Genomic DNA, 24,430 nt, shown 5'->3' with positions numbered 1-24,430 from the left:
GTTCTCAGCGAGCTCTGCCTCGGATCTCGCCACATGGAGGTGGCTGGTGGGTTAGAACGAGAAGGAGCCGTGCGAGGCTGGGAGCTTTGCAAAGACAGGAGCACAGGGGCTGGCAGCCAACACATAGCGCCTCGTGCCCCAGTGCTGGGGGGGGGGGGCATGCTCACAGCGGGGAGTCTGCCACCTGGATTTCAGGAGAGAAGGCAGCGGCTGCACGGGCACTGTGTCTGGGGATCGTCCTGGTCCCAGCGCTGAGCCGTGGGCTCCCGGGCCCAGGTCTGCGTCCATCGGCACTGCCGCCGCCACCACCTGGCCCCAGGCCCGTGGGCTCTGATGCCACGTCTGAAGCTGGTCTTGGCGTCTGTAACATCGAAACTTCCCGGCCTGAGGTTTTTATGCAGGGAAAGCACTTGGGGTTTTTTTGTTTGTTTGTTTTTGCCAGGCAGAGTTAGTGAGAGAGAGTGAGACAGAGAGAAATGTCTTCCATCCACTGGTTTACTCCCCAAATGGCTGCAGTGGCCGGAACTGGGCTGATTTGGAGCCAGGAGCTTCATCTGGGTCTCCCACGAGGGTTCAGGGGCCCAAGGACATGAGCCATCTTCTGCCCTTCTCCCAGGCCATTAGCAGGGAGCTAGACTGGAAGAGGAGCAGCTGGGACTTGAACCAGGGTCCATATGGGCTGCCGGCACCGACTAGGTCTACCCTGGATCTCTTGAGCCTACTGCACCTGTCTGTGGGGAACTTTGTGACTTCTGACCAGAGTTCTCCTAATCCCCGCCCCCTGCTGTTGGCCACACCCACAGTCCCACTTCCTTTCTGACTTTGTGGACCTGGCTCACTTGTGCTGCCCAGCATCCGCCAGCATCATCCACTTTGTCTTGAGTGACAGGTCTCCTCCTTAGTCTGCTCATTTCTCCAGAGTGTGGATGCCACCGTTTCCATGCCCCTCGTCGCTGGTGGACACTGGGTTGAGTCTGTGCTGGGACAGGAGCTGGCGTGAGCGTGGGCGTGGGCATGCCAGTGCCGCCTGCAGGTCCCAAGTGTGTCCCCGGGGGCATTGCTGGCCCCTACCCTGTGAGCTCTTGGCACCAGGGTGGCCAGCCCTGAGGAGAGGAGTGGGAAAAGGCAATGAACAGGAAAGGCAGAATGGAGAGGAAGAAGCCTGGGTGAGAGCCCACTGTTATTAAAGTAATGTGTCAGGAGCAAATGGCGTGATTTTAGACATTGACTTCTCCAGATTAAACCTCCCATTTCCCTCTAAGTTAACAGGGCTAACCTATGAGCTTTTCAAAGTCATGTTCCAAGTCTCAGGTTTACGGATCTGTAACACCACTGGGCCAAGTTAGAACTAAAAGCACTTTTGAGTGGATTTTTGTGCAGGGTATAAGGAGGCATCTAATCTCATACTTCTGCACATGGAGATCCAGTTTTTTCCAGCACCATTTGTTAAAGATACTGCCTCTTCTCCAATGGTTGATTTTAGCTCCTGTATCAAATACAAGCTGGCTGTGGATGCGTGAATTGATTTCTGGAGTTTATATTCTATTCCATGGTCCAAAATCAGACATGTTCAAACCACAGGTGTCTTTCTCATGGACAGAGAAACTCTCCTGTTGATAATGTCTGGTTGTCCTCAGTCACTGGAGCGATGGCCTCCAGTGAGTGATGGCACAGGTAGAGTGACTACAGCATGAGTGACACAGTGGGTGATGGCACAGGCAGAGTGACTGCAGTGTGAGTGACACAGCAGGTACAGAGTGACTGCCGTGTGAGTGACACAGTGGGTGATGGCACAGGCAGAGTGACTGCAGTGTGAGTGACACAGTGGGTGACGGCACAGGCAGAGTGACTGCAGTGTGAGTAACACAGCAGGTACAGAATGACTGCAGTGTGAGTGACACAGTGGGTGACGGCACGGGCACAGTGACTGCCATGTGAGTGACACAGTGGGTGATGGCACAGGCAGAGTGACTACAGCATGAGTGACACGGCAGGTGCAGAGTGACTACAGCATGAGTAACACAGCAGGTACAGAGTGACTGTAGTGAGAACAGTCCACCCTTTCCGGAAGTCATGTCTGCAAGAACCACCTTCACATGCAGGAACATACCTGTTCTCACTCACTTCTGTAATTCTTTTTAAAGAGTTGTTTTATTTGTTTGAAAAGCAGAGCAACAGAGGGGGAGGTCTTCCATCTGCTGGTTCACTCCCCAGATGGCCACAACAGATAGGGCCAGGCCACATCAGGAGCCAGGAGCTCCACTCGGTCTCCACGTGCCTGCAGGGCCCAAGCACTCAGCCGTCTTCTGCTTCCTTCCCAGGTGCATCAGCAGGGAGTGGATCAGAAGCAGAGCAGCAGGGCTTGAACCTGGACTCTGGTGTGGGATGCAAGGTACAGGTGGCGGCTTAACCCACTGTGCCACAACACAGGCCCAGCCTGTTGTAATCTTGGCCTGGGACAGCAGATGGCAGCCAGCTCTGCACAGCCACAAGCCCACACCGTGGATGCACTCAGCCACACAGAGCAAATGCATCTCTGCATTGCGAGTGTCCTGAGTGCGTGTTACCCCCCACCCTAGCGACGGCTGGCCTGGGGGCTGGCAGCCGTCTGTGCAGACCCACGCCCTCCTACACAGGGCCTGGAGCACGCTCAGGGTCCAGTAGTCCACTGGGCCTGGCACATGTGCCCGGGGACCTGGAGGGATGGCGTTTCTCCGGAGTTATGTTAAAATCCACTGTGATTAGTTGGTGATTTGTTCACACTTCTGGAAAACATTGTATTGGCCCAAATTTTGCATTGGTAAGTTCGCCGCAAAATGACAGTTAAAAAGTAAGTGATCAGATAATTAAAGAATATGAAGTTCATATTACATATGAAACGCGGCAGGAAAGGAATGGACACAGTGTGCAGTTTAAAATGTGAGCATTAACCCGACCATAGGGAGGGCCTTCCTCCACGGCAGGCACGCGTGTCCTGAACATGTGTGTAGCAGGGCGTGTTACGTGAAGCCCGGGAACGGGACGCCACCCAGCACTGTTGTGTGTGTCTGGTCAGGGCACACGTGTTACTTAACCAGAGTCCCCTGCACCTGCTTATTTTTCCTGTGCTCTTTCACGGTCCACCCTGGGCATATTCAGACTGTAGCGTTGTACCTCCATGACTGGCCACTCTCGCTTCCATAAGGTAGATTTCTAGAAATTTCCAGAAACAGTGGAAGCAGTGCTGTGTTGAATTTCTGTATAGAAAGAGGGTAGCAAATCCTCCTGGGGCTGGCGTATTCATTTTCTTTTTTCAATTGATTTTTAGTTTCTGCAGATTCCACGTCTCTCATAGATAGAATTCTGAGAATACGAAGGTACTCTGCCTCCCCCCCTCCCTCCCCCCCCCACATCCCCCCTCCCTCACCAGACCCAACCCAGGGCTGAGAGCTCTACGCAGTAAAGAGCTCCGGGACTGAACCCGTTCCTTTTCCTGGGTCCTTGGCACCCAGGCCTCCATGCTCCCCTGGCCCCGCCCCCTCCCTGCTCCCAGCGTGGGTCCTGGGGACGGCACTGCAGGGGCAAGCAGGACGCTCAGACCTGCCCACCAAGGGGACTGCAGGAGGGGCATCATGATTCATCTGCCCTGTTTTAAACTCCTGCTTCTGTGCAAGCTGGAGCCAGCCCCCGTCTTGCCATTGGTGAGAAGTTGGGAATCGGGGTGCCCGGCTGCATCTCTGGGGGGTGCCCTGACATCCTGCTGCAGTCTCGGGGCCGGGCTGCTGCAGGGTGAGGCAGGTGGTGGGCCGTCCACGCCCCATCCCGCGCCCTGTGAGCTGTCTCCTCTGTGGGACACATGGCAGGTGCAGTGCGCTGGGACGGCAGGGGAGGGGAAGGCGTGAATGCATGATAGCTGTGGCTGGCAGGGCAGCTGGCTCCGTGTCACAGCCAGAAGTGGGACAGAGAGGTGGGCAAAGGCAGGAGAAGGGGTGGGTAGGTGAGCACAGGGAAGGGAAGGCTGGGACGGGAACAGAACCAGGTGGGATGGTGTGGTCGGTGGCAGAAGCACGGCTGGAGGCCGAGCGGGTTCCGGCCATGATGGTCGACTCACAGCAGGGAGGCCTGCGGGCGCTTTTCTGCATAGCTGGGACGGCGTCTGGAGGACCCCGGCCTCACTGCGGGGAGGGTGCCGGGGCCTCGCGCTGTCCTGAGCTCCCTGGAGAGCCGACGCTGCTCATGCTGCATTTTGCATTTCTGTGTTTGAACTTGGACACCAAAGAATGAGTTCAGGACTGCCATGGTCGGAGGAGCAGCCGGGGATTAGAGTCAGCTGACCGGCAGCCAAAGCCGCTGGCCAGGAGGGGAACGCTGTGGACGGCACTGATGGGTGGGCGACCTGGAGGGCGTGGCCACACCTGCAGCAGAGGCTGCAGAGAGAGAAAGGCAGAGAAAGGGTGAGAGATGTGCGGCAGCGGGAGCGGCAGCCCGGGCCGAGGCGTTTGCCATAAAACATGGAGAAAGAGCCGTCCTGAGCATCTTTAAAAATCTGATGAAAGGTGGAGAAGCGACGAGAGAGAGGAGAACTTAGGAGCTGCTGACCGGACAGGCAGGGGTGGAAGGAAGCAGAGTGCAGCCCGAGGACCAGGACAGGGTCTCCAACAGAGGCGATGTCGGCATCCGCCAGGGTCCTCACGGTCAGGCTGGAGCCTGATCAGGGAGATTCTCACCGAGTGCTGCTGCCGGCAGCGAGAGCCTTGTCCCTGTGGTGCAGGTGGCCCAGCTGGGCAGCCAGGATCGGTCAGACGATCGCCCTGATGGATGCCAGGCGGCAGGGGCTGGCGGTGGTGGGCAGGCCACTCACGTCCTCAGAGGCCACCCTGAGTCAGGCGCAGCCGGGACCCAGCCCCCGGGAGAGGGATTTGACTGCCTGCGGCTCCCAGAAAGTCGCTGAGGGCTGGGGTCCTCTTCTCACCAGAGCAGGGCAGGCAGGGCGACGGAGCGAGAGGAAGAAGGGGCTTCAGGCCACAGGAGGAGCTTGTGCCAGGTCCCCTGGGGGAGCGGCCGGGAAGCCTGGAGAGGAGCAGTGCTGTGTTCCCAGCCCAGCTCCCTGTGTCCACCTGGGGGCTCGGGACCGCATGACCTCCTGGAAAGGGCCCTGCAGCACGGACACAGGAGCTGGGCCAGCAGACGAGGTGCAGGTGGGGACCAGACGTGAACCAACCGGCCAAGGCGAGCTCTGTGCGAGCTGAGGCAGTGCTGATGTGGAAGGGGGCTGAGCCCTCCCGTCCCACCTTCCTGAGGTGTCTGTGCGAGCCTTCACCACCCTGACCCGAAGTCTCCCGCCAGTTCCCGGCTGCGGAAGCCGCGTGGGAGTTCCGAGGCTGCGGCCGCGCTTATAGAAAGCCCCGAGTGCAAAGCGCGCTGTTCGGCTGTTCTCACGGCCAGGGCAGGCGTGGAGCAACCAGAGTGAGCATTTGGCAATCACAGGAGTGGAGCTTGGACTCCGAGAAACCTGGCGAATCGCTCCTTGCAGGCACTGAAGATCTCCAGCGTAAACTGCTGCGAGTGGTGCGAGAGTTAACTGACCCAACCCGGCAGGCAGAGTGAAGGGCGGGCGCAGGGAGCGCGTGGTCTGGTCCTTCAGAGACTCAGAGACCGAAACCCCACCGTCGCAGATCACGTTAGCATCACACAGGATGGCAGGACTGGGAGCGCCAGAATGCCACGTTCGCCAGCACTCTTCACCTCAAAATTGAGCCATAAAGTCACCAATTCCTTGTGTGCTCCGCCCCCACGGCCTCCTCCCGGCTCCAGTGTTTTCACTCCAGGCCCATCTTGAACCAAGACAGACGCGCCAAGTGCTGACACAGATCAGGTGCATGGAGTGATGAGGCTCCTGAAGTGAGCAGGTGAACGCATATGCACGTGCGCACATGAGCCCCACACAGAGGAGCACCTGCCGAGACTCCGCAGTGGCCAGGTTGGCTGGAAAGGAGGAGTGGGGGAGGGGAGGCTGGAGGAAGTGGGGCTGTCCTGGTCTCTGGCAGGTGCTCCAGGGTTTGATGCGGTGGCGGAGTGTGGCCTGGGTAGAAGAGAGGGAGAGGGAGGCAGAGAAACCCTTTAATTACTTAAACATTTTTAAAGGTAGAGTCAGAGAGGGAGAGGTCTTCCAACCTCTGGTTCATTCCCTAAAAGGCCACAAAAGCCAGGGCTGGGCCAGGCCAAAGCCAGGAGCCAGGAGCTTCTTCTGGGTCTCCCACGAGGGTGCAGGGGCCCAAGCACTTGGGCCATCTTCTTCTGCTTCCCCAGGCCACAGCAGGGAGCTGGATCGGAAGTGGAGCAACCAGGACCCCAGCTGGCATTCATGTGAGATACTGGCATTGCAGGCAGCTTAATCCATTATGCTACAATGCTGGCCCCTGTTCTTTAAATTTTTAAAAATTTATTTGAAAAATAGAGAGCACCCCCCTCTCCTCATTTCACTGGTTCAGTCCAACAAATGCCATGGCTGGGCTGGGACCAAAGCCAGGAGCCAGGAGCTCCACGCAGGTCCCCCATTTGGGTGGCAGGAACTCCACTAAGGGAACCACAGCTGGGGACTGGACCCAGGCACTGCACTGAGAGATGTGGCGTCTGCCCTGCCAGGCCTCCCTGCCCCAGGGTGTTCTCTGCCCCACTCCCGCCGCCGTCCCTGCCCCGGGAAGTTCTCTGCCCCGCCCCCCCCCCCCCCCCCCCGGGCGTCACTGCCCCAGGGTGTTCTCTGCCCTGCCAGGGGTCCCTGCCCCGCCCCCTCAGCCTCTCCAGTTCTATGCTGCTGTGGCTTCTGGAGAAAATTGAAAGCACCAGCTCTCCTCTTCCCAGCGCCATCCCCCCACCCCCCGGGCTCCTGGGTCAAAGCCATGGCTGAGTTTCCCACCTGCAGGAAGAGCCCCAGGGCCTCCATGGAACCACACACGGCAGCATCTCTGGGCAGAGCCAAGCAGGAGGGCGGCCCTGAGCAGCCATGAGGCTGATGGTGCTCTCAGAGGCCTCCCTGGGTAGTTGGGAAGTGTGCGATGCAGCAGCTGCAGGCCCACACGTGGGACACAGTCCACCTGCAACAGCGGCAGACCATGCGTGGGACACAGTCCCCCTGTGACACCGGAAGGCCTATGCATGAGACACAGTCCCCCTGTGACAGCGGCAGGCCTATACGTGGGACACAGTCCACCTGCAACAGCGGCAGGCCTATGCGTGGGACACAGTCCCCCTGTGACAGCGGCAGGCCTATGCGTGGGGCACAGTCCCCCTGTGACAGCGGCAGGCCTATGCGTGGGACACAGTCCACCTGTGACAGCGGCAGGCCCACACAAGGGGAACAGGCCATCGTAGGACACTCCCCAGTGCATCTGCGGCCCAGGCCCAGTGCCACCTCCCCCTCCACCCCCTCCAGCGGTGGCTGAACTTGAATGCCTGTTGAAGTGTTCAGTCAGTTAATTTGCCTGCTAATGGACACCTCAGTTCATTTCATCAGGAATGAAGCTGTGACTAACAAGAACAAGAAAGATGATAAAATCCAAATGCAAAATCGGGGAAAGGACAAAGCAAAGGAGCAAGAGAGACATAGGACCTCGGCCTGAGCCCGGCGCTGGCCTGTGCGGACTGGGCACTCGGTCATGTACAGCGCGGCCCTGGGCCCCTGGTGGGGGTCTCCATGTGTCCTGTGAGGGCAGGGCACCCAGAACGGGCCACGTCAGCTTCTGCCATCACATACAGTGCTGCCCCGGGCCCCTGGTGGGGGTCTCCACGTGTCCTGTGAGGGCGGGGCACACAGAACGGGCCACGTCAGCCTCTGCCCTTGTGTACAGCACTGCCCGGGCCCCCAGTGGGGGTCTCCGCGTGTCCTGTGAGGGCGGGGCACCCAGAACGGGCCATGTCAGCTTCTGCCCTTGTGTACAGCACTGCCCGGGCCCCCGGTGGGGGTCTCCGCGTGTCCTGTGAGGGCGGGGCACCCAGAACGGGCCACGTCAGCCTCTGCCCTTGTATACAGCACTGCCCCGGCCCCTGGTGGGGGTCTCCACATGTCCTGTGAGGGCGGGGCACCCAGAACGGGCCACGTCAGCCTCTGCCCTTGTATACAGTGCTGCCCCGGGCCCCTGCTGGGGGTCTCCACGTGTCCTGTGAGGGCGGGGCAAGCGCTGACAGGTTTGTGCCGTGGCTCGCGTGGCCAGCATGCACACCTGATGCGCTACAGGATTCTGGTCGTGGTTCATGGGGGGTGTTTATATCCGCAGTCACAGGGGACGCTGGCCTACAGTCTTCCACAGCCTCATCTGGCCACCGTGCCAGGCTGAGGCTGGCCCTAATGGGGTCCTGTGGAATGGGCCGGAAGTGGCTCCCCGTTCTGTTTCTGGGGAGTCTGACTAGGACTGGTGTCCGTTCTTCCTGAGGTGTTTGGTTGAGTCCCGTGAAGCCGTCTGGGCTGGGGCTTTTTTTCGTTGGGGCTTTGGTGACAGACTCACTGTCCCTGCTTCTCCGTGTGTGGAGACTTCCGGTTTCTTCTTGGGCTAAAGCGTGTGTTTCTGGGAGCCGTTGCTGTGCCCGGTGACTGAGGGTTGATGTATAATTGCTCGTGGTGGTCCCTCGCTGGCGGTAACCCCCACTTCTGTGTGAGTTAGATCAGGAGTTCTCTCTTCCCAATCTAGTAAAACATTTATCACCTTTGATGACCTCAAAGAACAGGTTTTGGCTTTATTGATTCTCTCTCTCTCTCTCTCTCTCCCCCTCTCTCTCCTTTTCTCCATTTCATTTATGCGTGCTCTAATGATTATTATTCCTCACCTACTGCTAGCTCTTTCTGCCCACATGAATTGCAGGGTCAGCCTTCGAATGCCTACAGAGAAGCAGCCAGGACTCGAGAGGGACGGCACGGACTCCCCGGAACAACTGGGGAGTGCTCGTCTGTCTTAAAGACGTCAGCTTGCCAGTCTGGGTGTGGAGCCTCCCTATCTAGTTTGTTCTGTCTCCCAAGACAAATGTACAGCGGTCAGCATTCAAACCTTGTGCTTTCTTTGTTCGAATCTTAAGGACCCAGTTTTCTAAAGGGGGTTTCACCCGGGTTCCCTGTGACGTGCAGAGGCCACACCTTCCAGACCCTCACGTGGCAAAGACAGGATGCACTCCCAGCCACGTCTCCATGTTCCGTGTCCTGCTTTTATGAGGCAGCATCCTGACAGAGCGGCTGGCCAGCCATGGATCCGGCGGGGGTTTGGAGAAGGCAGGCTGAGCAGGGGTTACCCTGGGGGTCCCAGGTGGGGACAGCAGTGTGGGTGGAGGGAAGAGGAGCAGAGACAAGGAGTCCATGGCCCCAGTGACTGGCCTGGCTGCCTCACATCCCCACAAGACCAACTATACTTTCTGAAGAAACACTGCCATGTGAGTTTGGGGAGGGTCACAGCGGCATGATGTGGCGTCAAGTAGCAGTGCCATGGTCACCATGTGGCAGCTCAGGTAGCAGCGCTGTGGTCACGATGTGGCAGGTCAGGTAGCAGCACTGTGGTCACGATGTGGCAGGTCAGGTAGCAGCATATGGCCATGACATGGTGGGTCTGTTATCAGTGCCACCATCACCACGTGGCAGCTCAGTTATCAGTGCTGTGGCCACAACATGGTGGGTCAGTTATCAGTGCCACGGTCACCACGTGGCAGCTCAGGTAGCAGTGCTGTGGTCACGATGTGGCAGGTCAGGTAGCAGCATATGGCCATGACATGGTGGGTCTGTTACCAGTGCCACCATCACCACATGGCAGGTCAGTTATCAGTGCTGTGGCCACGACATGGTGGGTCAGTTATCAGTGCCATGGTCACCACGTGGCAGCTCAGGTAGCAGTGCTGTGGTCACGATGTGGCAGGTCAGATAGCAGCATATGGCCATGACATGGTGGGGCAGTTACCAGTGCCACCATCACCACATGGCAGGTCAGTTATCAGTGCTGTGGCCACGACATGGTGGGGCAGTTACCAGTGCCATGGTCACCACGTGGCAGCTCAGGTAGCAGCGCTGTGGTCACGATGTGGCAGGTCAGATAGCAGCATATGGCCATGACATGGTGGGTCTGTTACCAGTGCCACCGTCACCACATGGCAGGTCAGTTATCAGTGCTGTGGCCACGACATGGCGGGGCAGTTACCAGTGCCATGGTTACCACGTGGCAGCTCAGGTAGCAGTGCCGTGGTCATGACGTGGTGGGTCAGTTTTCAGTGCTGTGGTCATGTTGTGTCAGGTTAGGCAGCTGCACATGGCCACACATGAGGGGTAAGTTATCAGTGCCACCATCACCACGTGGCAGGTCAGGTAGCAGCACTGTGGTACACCGTGGCAGGTCAGGCAGCAATGCCACAGTGACAAAAATGGCGGCTTCCGTAGATGGAAATGAGCAAGCTGAGATGCTTCCCGCGTTGTGTGTTTGCTGCCTCATTTCACGAAGAGAAATGACCCCAACACAGCACCCAGCTCCAGCAGGAGCCCTCGTCCGCTCCTCCCTGCCGCTGTCGGCGCCAGCGGGGTGGCTCCTGGCTTGCCGTTAGTGTGAGGTCATCTTCGAGTTCGCACACATCAAGTCCGTGCACATCATAATACACACCTCAAGAGAATCCGCCCCGTGCAGTGGAACTGGGAGTGTGTCATCTTCCACTTTAACTGACTGTTAGATTTTATCTTTCCTACCGTGTTTTATGAAGCCACATTCATAACGTGGCTTCTACAGTGAACGTTAGACAGAGATACATACGTGAGTGGATTCACAATCAGCAGCTTTTTAATAAGAAGGGAGATCTGTGAAATTATGTGTTAATGAGAAACAAAGCAAACGATAATGGGATGACAACTTGATGCTGCCGATTCTGACTACAAAACACGGCTTTGCTGTTGCCGGCTGCGTGTTGAATTCCCCTTGAACTTGCTGTAATTGTAGAAAGATACAATCCACGCTGGTTGTCCCCTCCTGGCGTAGCCACATGCACGGTTAGAACCTGCCGCTGGAGCAGGCAGCACGCCGAGTGGCCGCCCACGGGGCTGCTCCCCGGGACCCTGTCGGCTCCTCAGAGGAGGCGCAGGGCCGGGTCCCACCCTGAGGCCGCTGTGCGGGGGTGCAGGAGAGGCCTTACTCCCCTGCCGGGTGTGAGAAGCACCTCGCTCCTCTCTCAGGTTCCTCGGGGCCCGATGATCCCTGCTGGCTACTGTGAGTCCCAGTTCCTGAGGGGCCACAGCTGGGAGCCACCATGGAGAGCACGGGGCAGGGTGTGGGGATCCAGGATCATCCAGGAAGCTGCTGGATCAGATAACACATGCACTTCTGTGTAGCTCTGTGTCCCCCTAGACGGCTTTTGAGCAGCACGAGCCCTGGCTGTCCAGAGACCTGCCGAGCCCAGCCCCAGTGAGCGTCCGCCATCACACAGCATTGCGGGGAGGGGCACCTGCTGTCCCTAAGTTCCTGAGCTCCGAGGGGGAATGTCTTGTGTCGGCTTCCATTTATGAGAGGCAGACTCGGCAGACAGAGCTGTTGTCTGCTGGTGTACTCCCTAGATGCCCCCGAGGGAGCCGGGACCTCCATCAGGACCTCCCGTGTGGGTGGTGGGGACCCTTCCTGCTGCCTCCGGGGTGTGTGTCGGCAGGGAGCCCGTGTCCGCAGGGAGCCAGGAGCCTATGGTGTGCAGTGTGAGAACCGGGACTGTCCTCTTGGCCACTGCACCGGGCACCTGCCCAGCCTCCTGGTTCTCTGGAGTGGTCGCTGTGGTGTGAACACGTGACCGTCCCCTCGTGGGCCATGACGGCTGGAAAGATCCCGCCCTCCCATGGGCGCCAGGCATCTCACCTTTCCTGCCCACGGTGACCCGGCTGCTGGTGCCCAGGTGCTAACGGCGCTTCTGTTCTGCCCACAGACCGGCCGTACTCATGGTCGCCCACGCCGCCCTTCGATGAGGAGAGCTACTCCCCTCCCAGGAACATGAAAGGGCTGTCGGCCAGCCGAAGCGCCGCCCCGCTGTGCTCCAGCCACACCTGCGGCCTGACGCCGCCTGCGGACTTGGAGCACAGCCACGGCCACCTGCACCATGGGCCGGAGGCCAGGCCGCCCTACCTGCTCAGCCCCACGGACGGCTGCCCCCTGGAGCATCACCGCTGCTCGCCGCGCAGCTCCATCCACTCGGAGTGCGTGGTGATGCCCGTGGCGCTGGGCGAGCACGTGTCCAGCAGCACATTCCCCAGGATGCACTACAGCTCGCACTACGACGCCAGGGACGCCTGCGCCGTGGCCCACACCAGCACCAAGGCCAACCGCATCCCCGCCAACCTCCTGGACCAGTTCGAGAAGCAGCTGCCGCTGCACCGAGACGGCTTCCACACCCTGCAGTACCAGCGGACGTCGGCCGCGGCCGAGCAGCGCAGCGAGAGCCCCGGCAGGATCCGGCACCTCGTGCACTCGGTGCAGAAGCTCTTCACCAAGTCGCACTCGCTGGAGGGCGCCTCCAAGAGCAGCATCAACGGGAACAAGGGGGACGGCCGGGCGGACGACCACCACCACGGCCACCACTCCAAACACAGCAAGAGGGCCAAGAGCAAGGACCGCAAGGCTGAGGGCAAGCACAGGGCCGGCCTGAGCAGCTGGTGGAGCTCGGACGACAACCTGGACAGCGACAGCACGTACCGGACGCCCAGCGCGGCCGCCCGGCACCACGTGGACCGCATGGCCCACTGCTATCCCGAGGCACTGCCCGGCCCCTTCGGGGACCTGTCCCTCAAGACCTCCAAGAGCAGCAGTGACGTCAAGTGCTCGGCCTGCGAGGGCTTTGCCGGCACCCCTGAGGCCAAGTACATGAAGCGCAGCTCCTGGTCCACGCTCACGGTGAGCCAGGCCAAGGAGGCCTCCCGCAAGAGCTCCCTGAACCTGGACCAGGCCCTGGCCCCCCAGGGCCTCAAGCCAGCCCTGCGGCCCTGCCACTACCTCCAGGTGAGAGGCCCCTGCCGAGCGGTCAGGCATCACGGAGATGCAGGGTGGGAGCCAGTGTGGTGCTGGACACACATGTGTGCGTGGGGACGCCGACGTCCATGTTGCCCTGTGTGCCTGGGGTATCGACAACTCTGTCGCTGTGTGTCTGGGGAGGTCGACATCCATGTCACCATGTGAGCCTGGGGATGTTGACCTCATGTTGTTGCATGTGCCTGGGGATGGTGACATCTGTCACTACCGCGTGTGCCTGGGATGTTGACCTCATGTTGTTGCATGTGCCTGGGGATGGTGACATCTGTCACTACCGCGTGTGCCTGGGATGTTGACCTCATGTTGTTGCATGTGCCTGGGGATGGTGACATCCGTCACTACCGCGTGTGCCTGGGATGTTGACATCTGTGTCACCATGTGTGCCTGGGATGTCGACATCCATATTGCTGCATGTGCCTGGGGTGTTGACATCTGTGTCATTGTATGTGCCTGGGATGTCGACATCCATGTCACCATGTGAGCCTGGGGGTGTCGACATCCATATCGCTGCGTGTGCCTAGGGATGCTGACATCCGTGTCGCCATGTCTGCTTGGGAATATGGAGTGAGGTGTCAGTGGGATGCACATCAGGGTGAGAACATGTCTGGGCACCCTCTGTGAGTTTCAGTGCCACCTGAAACAGTTGCTGATACACAGTCATCATCACCAGGCCCTCCGAGCTCCTCCCTGTCTCCCTGGGGATCGGCCCTTGACCTCCATGCCCCCTCCCGCTGTGGCCCTGGCCACCGCCACTGGTGTCCACTTCTGTGGGTTCTGTGTGGCTCCTGTGCGGGAGTGCACACGTGTGGCAGTTGTGGTCCTGTGCCCAGCCTATGCCCATCCTGTGCCCCACCTGCCTCCCTGACCATGGGGCCTCCCAGGGCCCACATGTAGACCCAGGGGAATAGTGTTCCACTGTGGTCTCCCGCCATGCTTGCTTACCCAGTGCGCCTGTAGACGCCTAGGTCAGCTCCATCTCCTGGCCGCTGTGCAAGGGCTGTGGGGACATAATCACGGGGGCTCTGGCCTGCTCTGGGGGCAGTTGTCTACACAGCAGGTGTCACGGGGGCTCTGGCCTGTTCTGGGGGCCATTTGTCTACACAGGCGGGTGTCATGGGGGCTCTGTCCTGTTCTGGGGCCATTTGTCTATACAGCGGGTGTCATGGGGGCTCTGTCCTGTTCTGGGGGCCATTAGTCTACACAGGTGGGTGTGGAAGGGGCTCTGGCCTGCTCTGCGAGCCATTTGTCTACACAGTGGGTGTCACAGGGGCTCTGGCCTGCTCTGGGGGCCGTTCGTCTACACAGGTGGGTGTGGAAGGGGCTCTGGCCTGCTCTGGGAGCCATTTGTCTATACAGGAGGGTATCACAGGGGTTCTGGCCTGCTCTGGGGACCGTTCGTCTACACAGGCAGGTGTCATGGAGGCTCTGGCTTGCCCTGGGGGCCAGTCATCCATGCAGGCCGTTCGTCTACACAGGCAGGCTGTTCGTCTACACAGGCAGGTGTCATGGGGGTTCTGGTCTGCCATGGGAGCTGTTCGTCTACACAGGCGGGGTCATGGGGGCTCCGTCCTGCTCTAGGGGCCAGTTGTCCACACAGGCAGGCTGTTCGTCTACCCAGGCACCTCCACCCCACCCCAGGGCCTGCAGCACCCGCCAGATCCGTGCTCACTGGAACACTGGTGTCTGTCCCCGCGGGAGTGGGCCCAGGGCCATCCTGCGCCCATTTCCCAGACCTGACGCAGAGTCTGCCTCTGCAGGTGCGTGTGCTTCTCCGGGGTGGATGAGACGAACTTGCCAAAGGCCAAGGGGAGTGCAAGTGGGTAATGGAGCGTGTGCGCTGAGGGGCTTCTGTGTTTCGATGCCTTGGTGCGTCCCGTGCCGCCTGAGGGTGCCGGTGTACGTCAGCCCCTGGGGACGCCCACCTCTGCGACAGCGGCTCTGCCCCTGCTTCCACTGCCCGACACTGCTGCCAGCAGACCCCGAAAGCCCAGGGTTCTCCGTAACGTGCGCAGACCACTGTGCCTGCCAGAGCACCTGGACGCGTGAGTGGGGGGCTCAGTGCTGGGGACTCCCTCTGCAGGCAGCAGACAGCCAGCCGCCTCTCTTCCCAGGAGCCCTGTACGGCCGTCGGCCTGGTGGTCCCAGTGTGTGGCCCTGGCTGACGGCTGGCAGCGAGGCGCTTGGGACTGGGTGGTGGCCAGATGGAATGCTGTTTGTGCAGAAGTAGGAAAGAGCTGTGCCCCCGCCCGTGGCAGCAGCTGTGGACTGGAAAGTCCCGTGTCTGCTTGTGCAGAGGCGCGTGGCGGGCAGAGCTGGGGTCTCTCTCATGCACTTCCTGGGACGGCTCCGGTTCCCAGTTTCCTGAAGGCCCCAGCCTCGGGCCCCTCCCTTGCTCTGTGCCTTCTCTTTTTGGCCTCTTGTAACCTGCCATGTCCTCTGCTGTCCCCAGTCCCAGCATCCACCTGGCCCTGGACCCCGCTGTGTCTGAGGGTCTGCTCTGCCCCTGGGCAGGGGAGGAGGTGGCCGGGGGAGGGGCAGTGGCCTCTCCCCATCCAGATCTGCTCCCAGCTCCCTCCTCCTCCCCGCCACCCCTTCCCTGTGTGCGTCTCACTCTGCAGCGAGCTGCTCCGAGCCGGTCCTCGGGTCCTGCCTTCTCACTGTGCACGCCCAGAGTTTCCAGCCACGGTGTGCAGTCCGCGTCCAGGCAGCACGGATGCTGACTTGAAGAGCGCCCCTGTGGGTTTCAGAGTGCTGCTGCTTCCGCGTGGTTGTGGGTGTAGCTCTGCCCTTCCTCTTCAGCGCCCGTTCTCGTGGGTTCTGTGTGCACGCGTGTTTTCGTGATGGGCTCAAGTCTGGTGTCTGGAGAGCGGCCTTGCTGGGCGGTTTTGGCAGATGTTTTCCCTCTCCCCAGCACTCTGTCTCCTCGCCTGCAGCACCCGTAATTCCAACAGTCGTTCCGCTGCTGGTCTCCCTGAAGCGCCAGGCCTGCCTTCTGTAATCCTTTTGTTTGAGTTGTCTCAAAAGGCCTGTCTTCATTTCAATCCTTTCTCCTCTCAGAACGAGTCTATCTGGGGGACTCTCGACTATGTTTTTATTTCACGTATCGAGTTACTCCGCTGTGCGTTTTCTGTGTGGTTCTTTGGAGGGATCTCCCTTTGCTGGGTTTCTTCCTCGGATCGGTAACGGTTTCCCTAACTTCATTGACTTGTTTGTGTTTTCTCTGAGACTTCCCCAGAGTCATCGCTTTGAATTTTGCGAAGCGTCCCTCAGTCCTTTTCCTCGGGGTGTTTTTCCAGTTGCTGTGTTCCTGTGGCCCTCCTGCTGTCTCCCGTCTCATAGCCTGGCCTCGTGGTGGGGAGAGCCTGTCTCGTGGCAGTGCATCGGGGCTGGTTGGTGTGCGTGGTCGGCCTGCTTCCCCACGGGCAGCAGACTGCAGCCTCTGTCCAGCTCTCAGCCGCAACCTGCGGTTGTGGTGCTCTGCCTGGGGAGCCCATCAGATTCCACGTGTTCTGCGGGGCAGGCGACATGGCGCGGACACGGCAGTGAGGGCAGGGCGCCTGCTGTGCGGCCACTCCAGTGCGTCTGGGCAGGGGTGGTACGGTGCTCACGACAGAAGAAAGGCACCTGCCGTCTCTACAAGCCCTGTAGGGGTGGGGCCGCACCTGTGGGCCTGGGCAGGTCCAGCACACCTGCTGGTCTCTGGGGCTGGGAACCGGGGCCACTCCACCAGGTCCATCTACTTTGGTCTCTATCGATCAGTCAAGTTGCTAATTAACTTCTGTCTCCCTGCAAGATGCGGGCTTCGTGCTGTGCGGGGCTGTTCCGCCCCACCAGACAGTAGCCAGGCAGTCAGATCCCAGAGGGAGGGCATGAGTGCCACCCGGCCCCCGGGCTCACCAGACTCTGCTGCTCCAAGGCCAGAGCACCTGCAGGCGCTGAGGTGGCCACTGGCCAGCGCCAGGAGTCCTGTCTCCCAGGAAGGCGGGAGTGTGCCTTAGTGACTGACAGCTCCTCAGAAATCCTCCACAATACTGGCTGCAGAGGCAGAGAGTGAGAAACAAAGCTTGTAGTCGGGTTTCTGTCCCTGGGGATGAGAACCCAAACGGCCTGCTCCCAGCACAGGTGTGCGGGGTGCAAGGGGGCCTCGGCTTCTGCAGACCCCTGGTGTTCAGAACGGGAGCATCTACAGATTGGCAGGAACCTGGGTTGCAGTCACTGCTCCTTTCAAAGCCGGCAGCAGAATCCTGCCCAAGTGAGAGGAGCAGAAGGGGTCGGCTCGGCCGGCTGCACCGCAGAGTCCCGGGCTGAGTTAAAATGCAGGGTTTGCTGTGACTCAGGTGTGGCAAGGCCAGCAGGCCAGGAGCAGGGCCACAACCTCAGGAGGACGGGGCACACCAGGCAGGGCCACGCCACATGGGCCACACCCAGAGGCACAGAGAAACAGGAGCCGGAGCCTTGACTGCTTCCGTGGGAAACGTGCCAGACACAGTGACCATTGGGGTTGGACAACTGAGCGATTTCAACAGTGCTGGGGGCCAGATGTTGTCCCTCATTGCTGGGCGCAGCATATGGGGTGCGGACCCAGGCATGGGGTCCCACGGAGGAGGAGGTGGGGATTGGGCTCTGGGGATTTCCTGTGAAGGGCAGGATGGCCTGGGAGTGGCCAACTGTTCCCCAGAGCTGGTCAGCCCCCCCCCCGGGGGGGGGCTGCCGCCCAGAGTGAGCAAGGCCCCAGGTGTCCAGGCGTTGGGCCATAGCAGCCTGTAGGTGTGGCCAACACACGCGGTTATTGAGGTGTCCAACGGCTCCCAAAGCAGACGTAAAATCCTGGATTCCCAGGTCCACTCCAAAACAAGAGAACTCAGGGAGAGACAGCAGCGTGTGAGACGCGGCATCCGAGCTCAGGTAAATGCAAAGGTCCCCGCTGCGCTCTCCTTGGCTGTCCCAGCAGCAGGGTCAAGGGCCGCCCCCAGGCCCTCCAGCCCCTGCGGAGCAGATGTGAGATGTGAACCGCGGTACACAAGGCTATGTCACCCGTGCTCCCGGCAGACTGGGGCCCAGGCGGGGACCCAGCCTTTGTCTCAGCCGGGGCCTTGGCGCCCTGAGTGCCCACCCCACAGATCTGCCGACCCCGTGAGCCCCCCGTGCTCTCCTGCCCACAGTCATGCTCCCATGAGTCTGCTCTCCTGCATAATGACAGCCGGAGGACTCAGATAGGGCAGAGGCTGAGACGGAGACAGCGTGTGTGGGCAGGAGAGAGGGGAAGGAGTTTCGGCCGAGAAAAGTGAGACGAACCCAGCAAGGCTGGGTGGGCACAGGGCAGGACTGGCAGGGTCGTCCGAGTCGCCTTCTCGGGGAATCTTGGGCTCTGGTGTTTCCATGGCGATTGGAGCAGCGTCCCCTGTGCAGTCGGGAAGCTGGCTGGGGATGCAGTGGTACACCAGGGGTGTGCTTGGCCCTTTCCACACTGCTCTCTGCCCCCTTTGTGCTGGACTCTCCCACCCTCCCTGTCCAAACCCCCTCTGCCTCTGGACCCTGCAGCCCCCAGAGGGGCCCCATCCCCCCGTCCTCATCGCAGGCGACGACTGTGACGGCTAGAGGACGTACCCTGGTCTGCTCGCGGGAGCCTGCTGGGGGCTTCAGCCCTGGACAGGACGAGCACGGGGTGGGGGTGTCTCGGGCACTCTCCGCCGCTCCTCTCACAGCCAGAACGCCCGCTCAGGGGGCCGGACCTCGTTCTCGGGTTTCTGAATTGGACTCTGGGTCTGGCTGATTCTGTAGAGGTTTCTGCTGTTAGCAGTGTCGGCTTGTTACACCAGACAGAAGCATACAAGCCCGACTCAGTGGCTAATGTGTCTGCTGCAGAAGTCTTCACCTTGCTCTCTATGGAAATGCAGTTTCCGTGTCACAACGAATTCCCTCAAGCTGCCAGAGCAGGTCGGACAGCAGGTGGGCCTGGCTCCAGCTGTCCCTGTGCGTGACCGCCGCCTCGCTGCCTCCACCTCCACCAGGAGCCGGCACCTCTGCTCCGGTTCATCCGCAGGTACCCTCCTGCCGGTCAGCAGGAGTTAAGCAGAACCCCAGGCCGTGCCCCCGGGACGCCTGCCCCTCGCCGGTCACCCTCACCCCCCATTGCTCCCACAGTCCCTGTGGCCCTTCTCTTCACTTCTCTCGCCCTAATCCCACCTAAATTAATCTCTCTCTGTCTCCTGGACAGAAAGGTAGGGTCATTGGAGACTTTTCTTACATTAAGAATAAGATATTGAGACCGGCACTGTGGTGTAGCAGCTAAAGCAGCCGCCTGCAATACCGGTATCTCATATGGGTGCCGGTTTGAGTCCTGGCTGCTCCACTTCCAATCTAGCTCTCTGCTGTGGCCTGGGAAAGCAGTGGAAGATGCCCAAGTGCTCGGGCCCTGCACCCACATGGGAGACCTGGAAGAAGCTTGTAGCTCTTAGATTCAAATCAGCTTAGCTCCAGCTGTTGCAGTCCTTTGGGGAGTGAACAGCAGATGGAAGATTTTCTCTCGCTCTCCCCCCCCCCCCGCTTCTCCTTCTCTCTGTGTGTAACTCCAACTTTCAAATAAAATAGATAACTTTTAAAAATAAGGTATTCATTAATGTGAAAGGCAGAGACACAGAGATCCAGAGATCTTCCAAATGGCCACAACAACCAGGCTGGGCCAAGTGGAAGCCATGAACCAGGAGCTTCTTCCGGGTCTCCCACATGGGTGCAGGGGCCTGAGCACTTGGGCCATCTTCTGCCGCTTTCCCAAGCTGTGGCAGGGAGCTGGATCGGAAGTGGAGCAGCCGGGGCAGAACCGGTGGCCATATGAGATGTGCACCTTTACCCGCTGTGCCACAACGCTGACCCTGAGATTTTTTTGAATGATTTTTATTCCTTTGAAAGGCAGAATTAGAGCAAGAGAGGTCTTCCATCATTGGTTCACTCCCAGATGGCTGCTGGTAGCCAAAACCAGGAGCCAGGGTTAGGGTCGTGCTCCTGCCTGATGAGACCCCAGCGCAGGCCGTGTAAGGAGTGCAGTGGGCTGCGCTGCCCCACTCCCGGGCTCCTGTGTGCACAAGGCAGACCTGCCAAAGCCACGCATCCCATCCGTGTGCGGTTCCAGAGCGAACGAAGGCCCCGGGCGAGGGGCTTCCCTCCCAGGAGCCTGAGGGATGGGGGTCAGGACGGGAGCAAGAGGCCCTTTCATGATGATGGCACGGAACCCACACGCCCTCCCCGGGGCTCTCCTATCTCCTCAAGCAGTGCGGCAGGAGGCACGCAGCCGCGCCCCGCACCGCAGGCCCACGTGGTGGTTGTGGGGTCCCACACGCTGCTGTAGTTTTGTGTCCGTGAGCGTGGCTGTGGTGGCCCAAAGCCGGTGGAGTGGCAGGGAGAGCTGCGCTGGGCGCTGGGCGCCGAGGGTGGACACAGCGTGGGCCGGCCATCTCCTCCTGGTGGCTGTGCACTGGACGCCGGGTGGACGGCACTGCGTGGGCGGCTTGGTTCTAATCTCTGACATGCGTGAGGCACGAGGGCTCCTTCTCGCATGGGAGGGGGATGTGCACTGGCCCCGGGCATGGTTCTCGCCACGTCATGTGCGGGCAGGTGGGGGCCAGACCCTGACCCGCATTTCCTCCCCCATGCCTGGCCTTGTTCTCAGGCTGCCACAGGAGCGGCACCGTGGCACAGTTCTCGCTGATGAGGGGACAAGCTCTGCCCCAGCGGCCCTTGCTTTCCAGCCACCTCTGTCCTGTCACATGGCCGCACCTCCTGCCCGAAAGCCCTCACGTTTCCTCTGTTTCTCCTGTCACATGGCTGCATCCCCCACTCCCATGGTCCTCACTCCCCGCCTGTCCTGTCACGTGCAGCGTCCTCCACTCCCATGGTCCTCACTCCCCGCCTGTCCTGTCACGTGGCCGCATCCCCCACTCCCATGGTCCTCACTCCCCGCCTGTCCTGTCACGTGGCCGCATCCCCCACTCCCATGATCCTCACTCCCCGCCTGTCCTGTCACGTGGCCGCATCCCCCACTCCCATGATCCTCACCCCCGTCCTGTCACGTGGCCGCATCCCCTGCCCCATGCCCTCATGTTCCCGCCCCATCCTGTCACGGGGCCACGTGCCCGCCCCAGTGCATGATGGCGGGCGCCAGGCGAGCGTCCTCCCTGCGGCGCGCTGGGCAGACTGATCGGCTGTGCCTGCTCTCCCCTAGGTGCCTCAGGACGAGTGGGCCGGGTACCCGGCGGGCGGCAAGGACGAGGAGATCCCGTGCCGCAGGATGCGCAGCGGCAGCTACATCAAAGCCATGGGCGACGAGGAGAGCGGCGGCTCGGACTCCAGTCCCAAGACGTCGCCGACGGCGCGGGAGCCGCTGCTGAGGCCCGCGGGACCCCGGCCGCTGGGAGCCCTGCACACGTAAGCGAGGCGGCCCCGGCTCTCCTCAGCAGGGACGGTGACTTCCCGGTGCGGACGGCTCTGAGGAAGTGTCATGGCGGCGTCCGCACAGTATTTGAGACGCAGTGTGATGCGCCGGTGCCTCTCTGATGCCACCCAGGCTCCGGCCTCCGTCAGGGAATGCGCGTGCCTACCCTGCGAGTGTGTGTCCCTACTGTGTGATCACATGTCCCTACCGTGTGAGTGCATATCCCTGCCATGTGAGCACATGTCCCTACTATGAGCGTGTGTCCTTACCATGCAAGCACATGTCCCTACCACACGTCACTACGGTGTGATCACATGTCCCCACTGTGTGAGCGTGTGTCCCTACCATGCAAGCACATGTCCCTACCACATGTCACTACGGTATGATCACATGTCCCTACCATGCGAACACGTGTCCCCACTGTGTGAGCATGTGTCCCTACCATGTGAGCACATGTCCCTACCACACGTCACTACAGTGTGATCACATGTCCCTACCGTGCGAGCACGTGTCCCTACTGTGTGAGCATGTGTCCCTACCATGCAAGCACATGTCCCTACCACATGTCACTACTATGTGATCACATGTCCCTACCGTGTGAGTGCATATCCCTGCCATGTGAGCACATGTCCCCACTGTGAGCGTGTGTCCCTACCTTGCAAGCACATGTCCCTACCACACATCACTACGGTGTGATCACATGTCCCTACCGTGTGAGCATGTGTCCCTACCATGCAGGCACATGTCCCTACCACATGTCACTATGGTGTGATCACATGTCCCTACCATGCAAGCATGTGTCCCTACTGTGTGAGTACATGTCCCTACCATGTGAGCGTGTGTCCCTACCATATGAGCACAAGTCCTTACTGTATGATCACATGTCTCTATCATGCAAGCACATGTCCCTACCATGCAAGGGTTCTTGTGTGAGGGTGTGTGTGTCCCTACTGTTTGAGTGTGTGCCCCTATTAAGTGAGGTTGTCTGTGTGTACCTACAGTGAAAGCATGTGCCCCTGTTACGAGAGGGTGTCTGTGTCACTGTCATGTGAGCACATGTCCCTAACGTGTGAGCCTGCCCATTATGTGAGGGTATGTGTCCCTACTGTGTGTCCCTAGTGTGTGAGGATGTGTCTCTGCTCTGTGAGTGTATGCCCACTATGTGAGGGTATGTGTGTGTGTTCCTGCTATATACGTGCATCCCTACTGTGTGTGTCCACACTGTGCGAGAGTGTGTGAATGTGTGTGAGCATGTTCCGGTGTGCAAGCCTATGCTCCTGCCGTGTGTGTGTCCCTGCTGTGTGTGTGCCCCCCTACTACGTGAGTGTGCCCCTACTGTGTGAGTGTATCCCTGCTGTGTGTGTGCCTCTACTGTGTGAGTGTGTGCCCCTACTGTGTGAGTGTGTTCCTACTGTGTGTGTGCCCCTACTGTGTGTGTCCCTACTGTGTGAGTGTGTCCCTACTGTGTAAGTGTATCCCTGCTGTGTGAGTGTGTGTCCCTACTGTGTGAGTGTGTGTCCCTACTGTGTGAGTGTATCCTTGCTGTGTGTGTCCCCCTACTGTGTGTGTCCCTACTGTGTGAGTGTGTCCCTGCTGTGTGTGTGTCCCTGCCGTGTGTGTGTCCCTGCTGTGTGTGTGTGCCCCCCTACTACGTGAGTGTGTGTGTCCCTGCTGTGTGAGTGTGTGTCCCTGCTGTGTGAGCGTGTCCCTACTGTGTGAGCATGTCCCTACTGTGCAGGCACATGCCCCTGTTATGTGTGGGGATGTGTGCATGTCCCTGCTATATGAGTGTGTTCCTACTGTGTGTGTCCCCACTGTGCGAGTGTGTGTCCCTATTCTGTGAGGGTATGAATGTGTGTGATGTAGGAATGTGTTCCTGGCCTCCACCCCCATGCTCCTGCTGTGTGACCGTGTGTCCCTACTGTGTGTATGCCCCTACTGTGTGTGTCCCTACTGTGTGAACGTCAGAGGCTGTGTGCACAGAGCCCCCACTGGACTTCTGTGTCTCTGTAAGTGCATCTCTAAGAAACAGGTTTTCGCACATGGTGGGGAGAGAACTAGCTTTACAAGTGGAATATCAATGCCTTGTCCATTTGAACAAAGATACGTTATTGATAAATTCTACTCATTTCCAAATTATAAACAGATAAAACCGGTAAGTCAGCTATGCACATGACCCGAAGGACATGACTGGCTTCCCACCATTCCCTGCATGTGTCGTCCTGGCAGGAGCATCCGGGGTGGAGGCCAGGCACTGCCTGAGCCTCCCCTGCTTTCCCAGGCAAGCAGGGGATCCGTGTGCCTGCAGAGTGGAGGGGGAGGTGGCTCTGTAGTGTCCTGCCCTGGTGCTGAGTCACCAGGTGAGAGATGACCTGCCGGGTGCACCTGTCGGCTCTGCAGTGTCCTGTCCTGGTGCTGAGTTACCAGGTGAGGGATGACCTGCCGGGTGCACCTGTCGGCTCTGCAGTGTCCTGTCCTGGTGCTGAGTTACCAGGTGAGGGATGACCTGCCCGGGTGCACCTGTCAGCTCTGCAGTGTCCTGTCCTGGTGCTGAGTCACCAGGTGAGAGATGACCTGCCCGGGTGCACCTGTCGGCTCTGCAGTGTGCTGTCCTGGTGCTGAGTCACCAGGTGAGGGATGACCTGCCCGGGTGCACCTGTCGGCTCTGCAGTGTCCTGTCCTGGTGCTGAGTCACCAGGTGAGGGATGATCTGCCCGGGTGCACCTGTCGGCTCTACAGCTTTCTGCATTCAGGCCTCATCAACAAGGATACAACTTCTGACAGATCCAATCATTTACTTTAGGTTACAGGATAAAAATTTAAAAAGAAATTGAATTACAAACAATGTTTTCACCAACTTAGAACCTGTCTGTATTACCCCGCTCAATGAAATACAGGAGCTGAGGTGTCAGAATGCCAGACCAGATGAGACACATGTAAGGGGAAGCATCGTGACTAGAAGCTGGGGCCGCCTCCACGTGATGGAGAGCCGGCAGCCTGGGGCTCC

At 59.7% G+C, this 24,430-nt stretch overlaps 1 protein-coding gene across 5 annotated transcripts in view; it reads left to right on the top strand.

Annotated features, from left to right (window-relative positions):
* DLGAP2 (DLG associated protein 2) overlaps window positions 1-24,430 on the top strand; it is a 571,440-nt gene that overhangs the window by 464,538 nt on the left and 82,472 nt on the right. For all 5 annotated transcript variants that reach the window (XM_070047249.2, XM_070047250.2, XM_089302832.1 and 2 more), the window contains 2 exons: window positions 11,899-12,965; window positions 21,214-21,416. In XM_070047249.2, the coding sequence (XP_069903350.2) occupies window positions 11,899-12,965; window positions 21,214-21,416 (1,270 nt within the window). The remainder of the gene's footprint in view (window positions 1-11,898; window positions 12,966-21,213; window positions 21,417-24,430) is intronic.

Source organism: Oryctolagus cuniculus, chromosome 8 (genome assembly GCF_051225735.1).
Source record: "Oryctolagus cuniculus isolate XC-2025 breed Fujian yellow rabbit chromosome 8, ASM5122573v1, whole genome shotgun sequence".
Classification (NCBI taxonomy): Eukaryota; Metazoa; Chordata; class Mammalia; order Lagomorpha; family Leporidae; genus Oryctolagus; species Oryctolagus cuniculus.
Note: the sequence above shows the minus strand (reverse complement) of the source record. Positions and strands in the feature narration are given on the sequence as shown.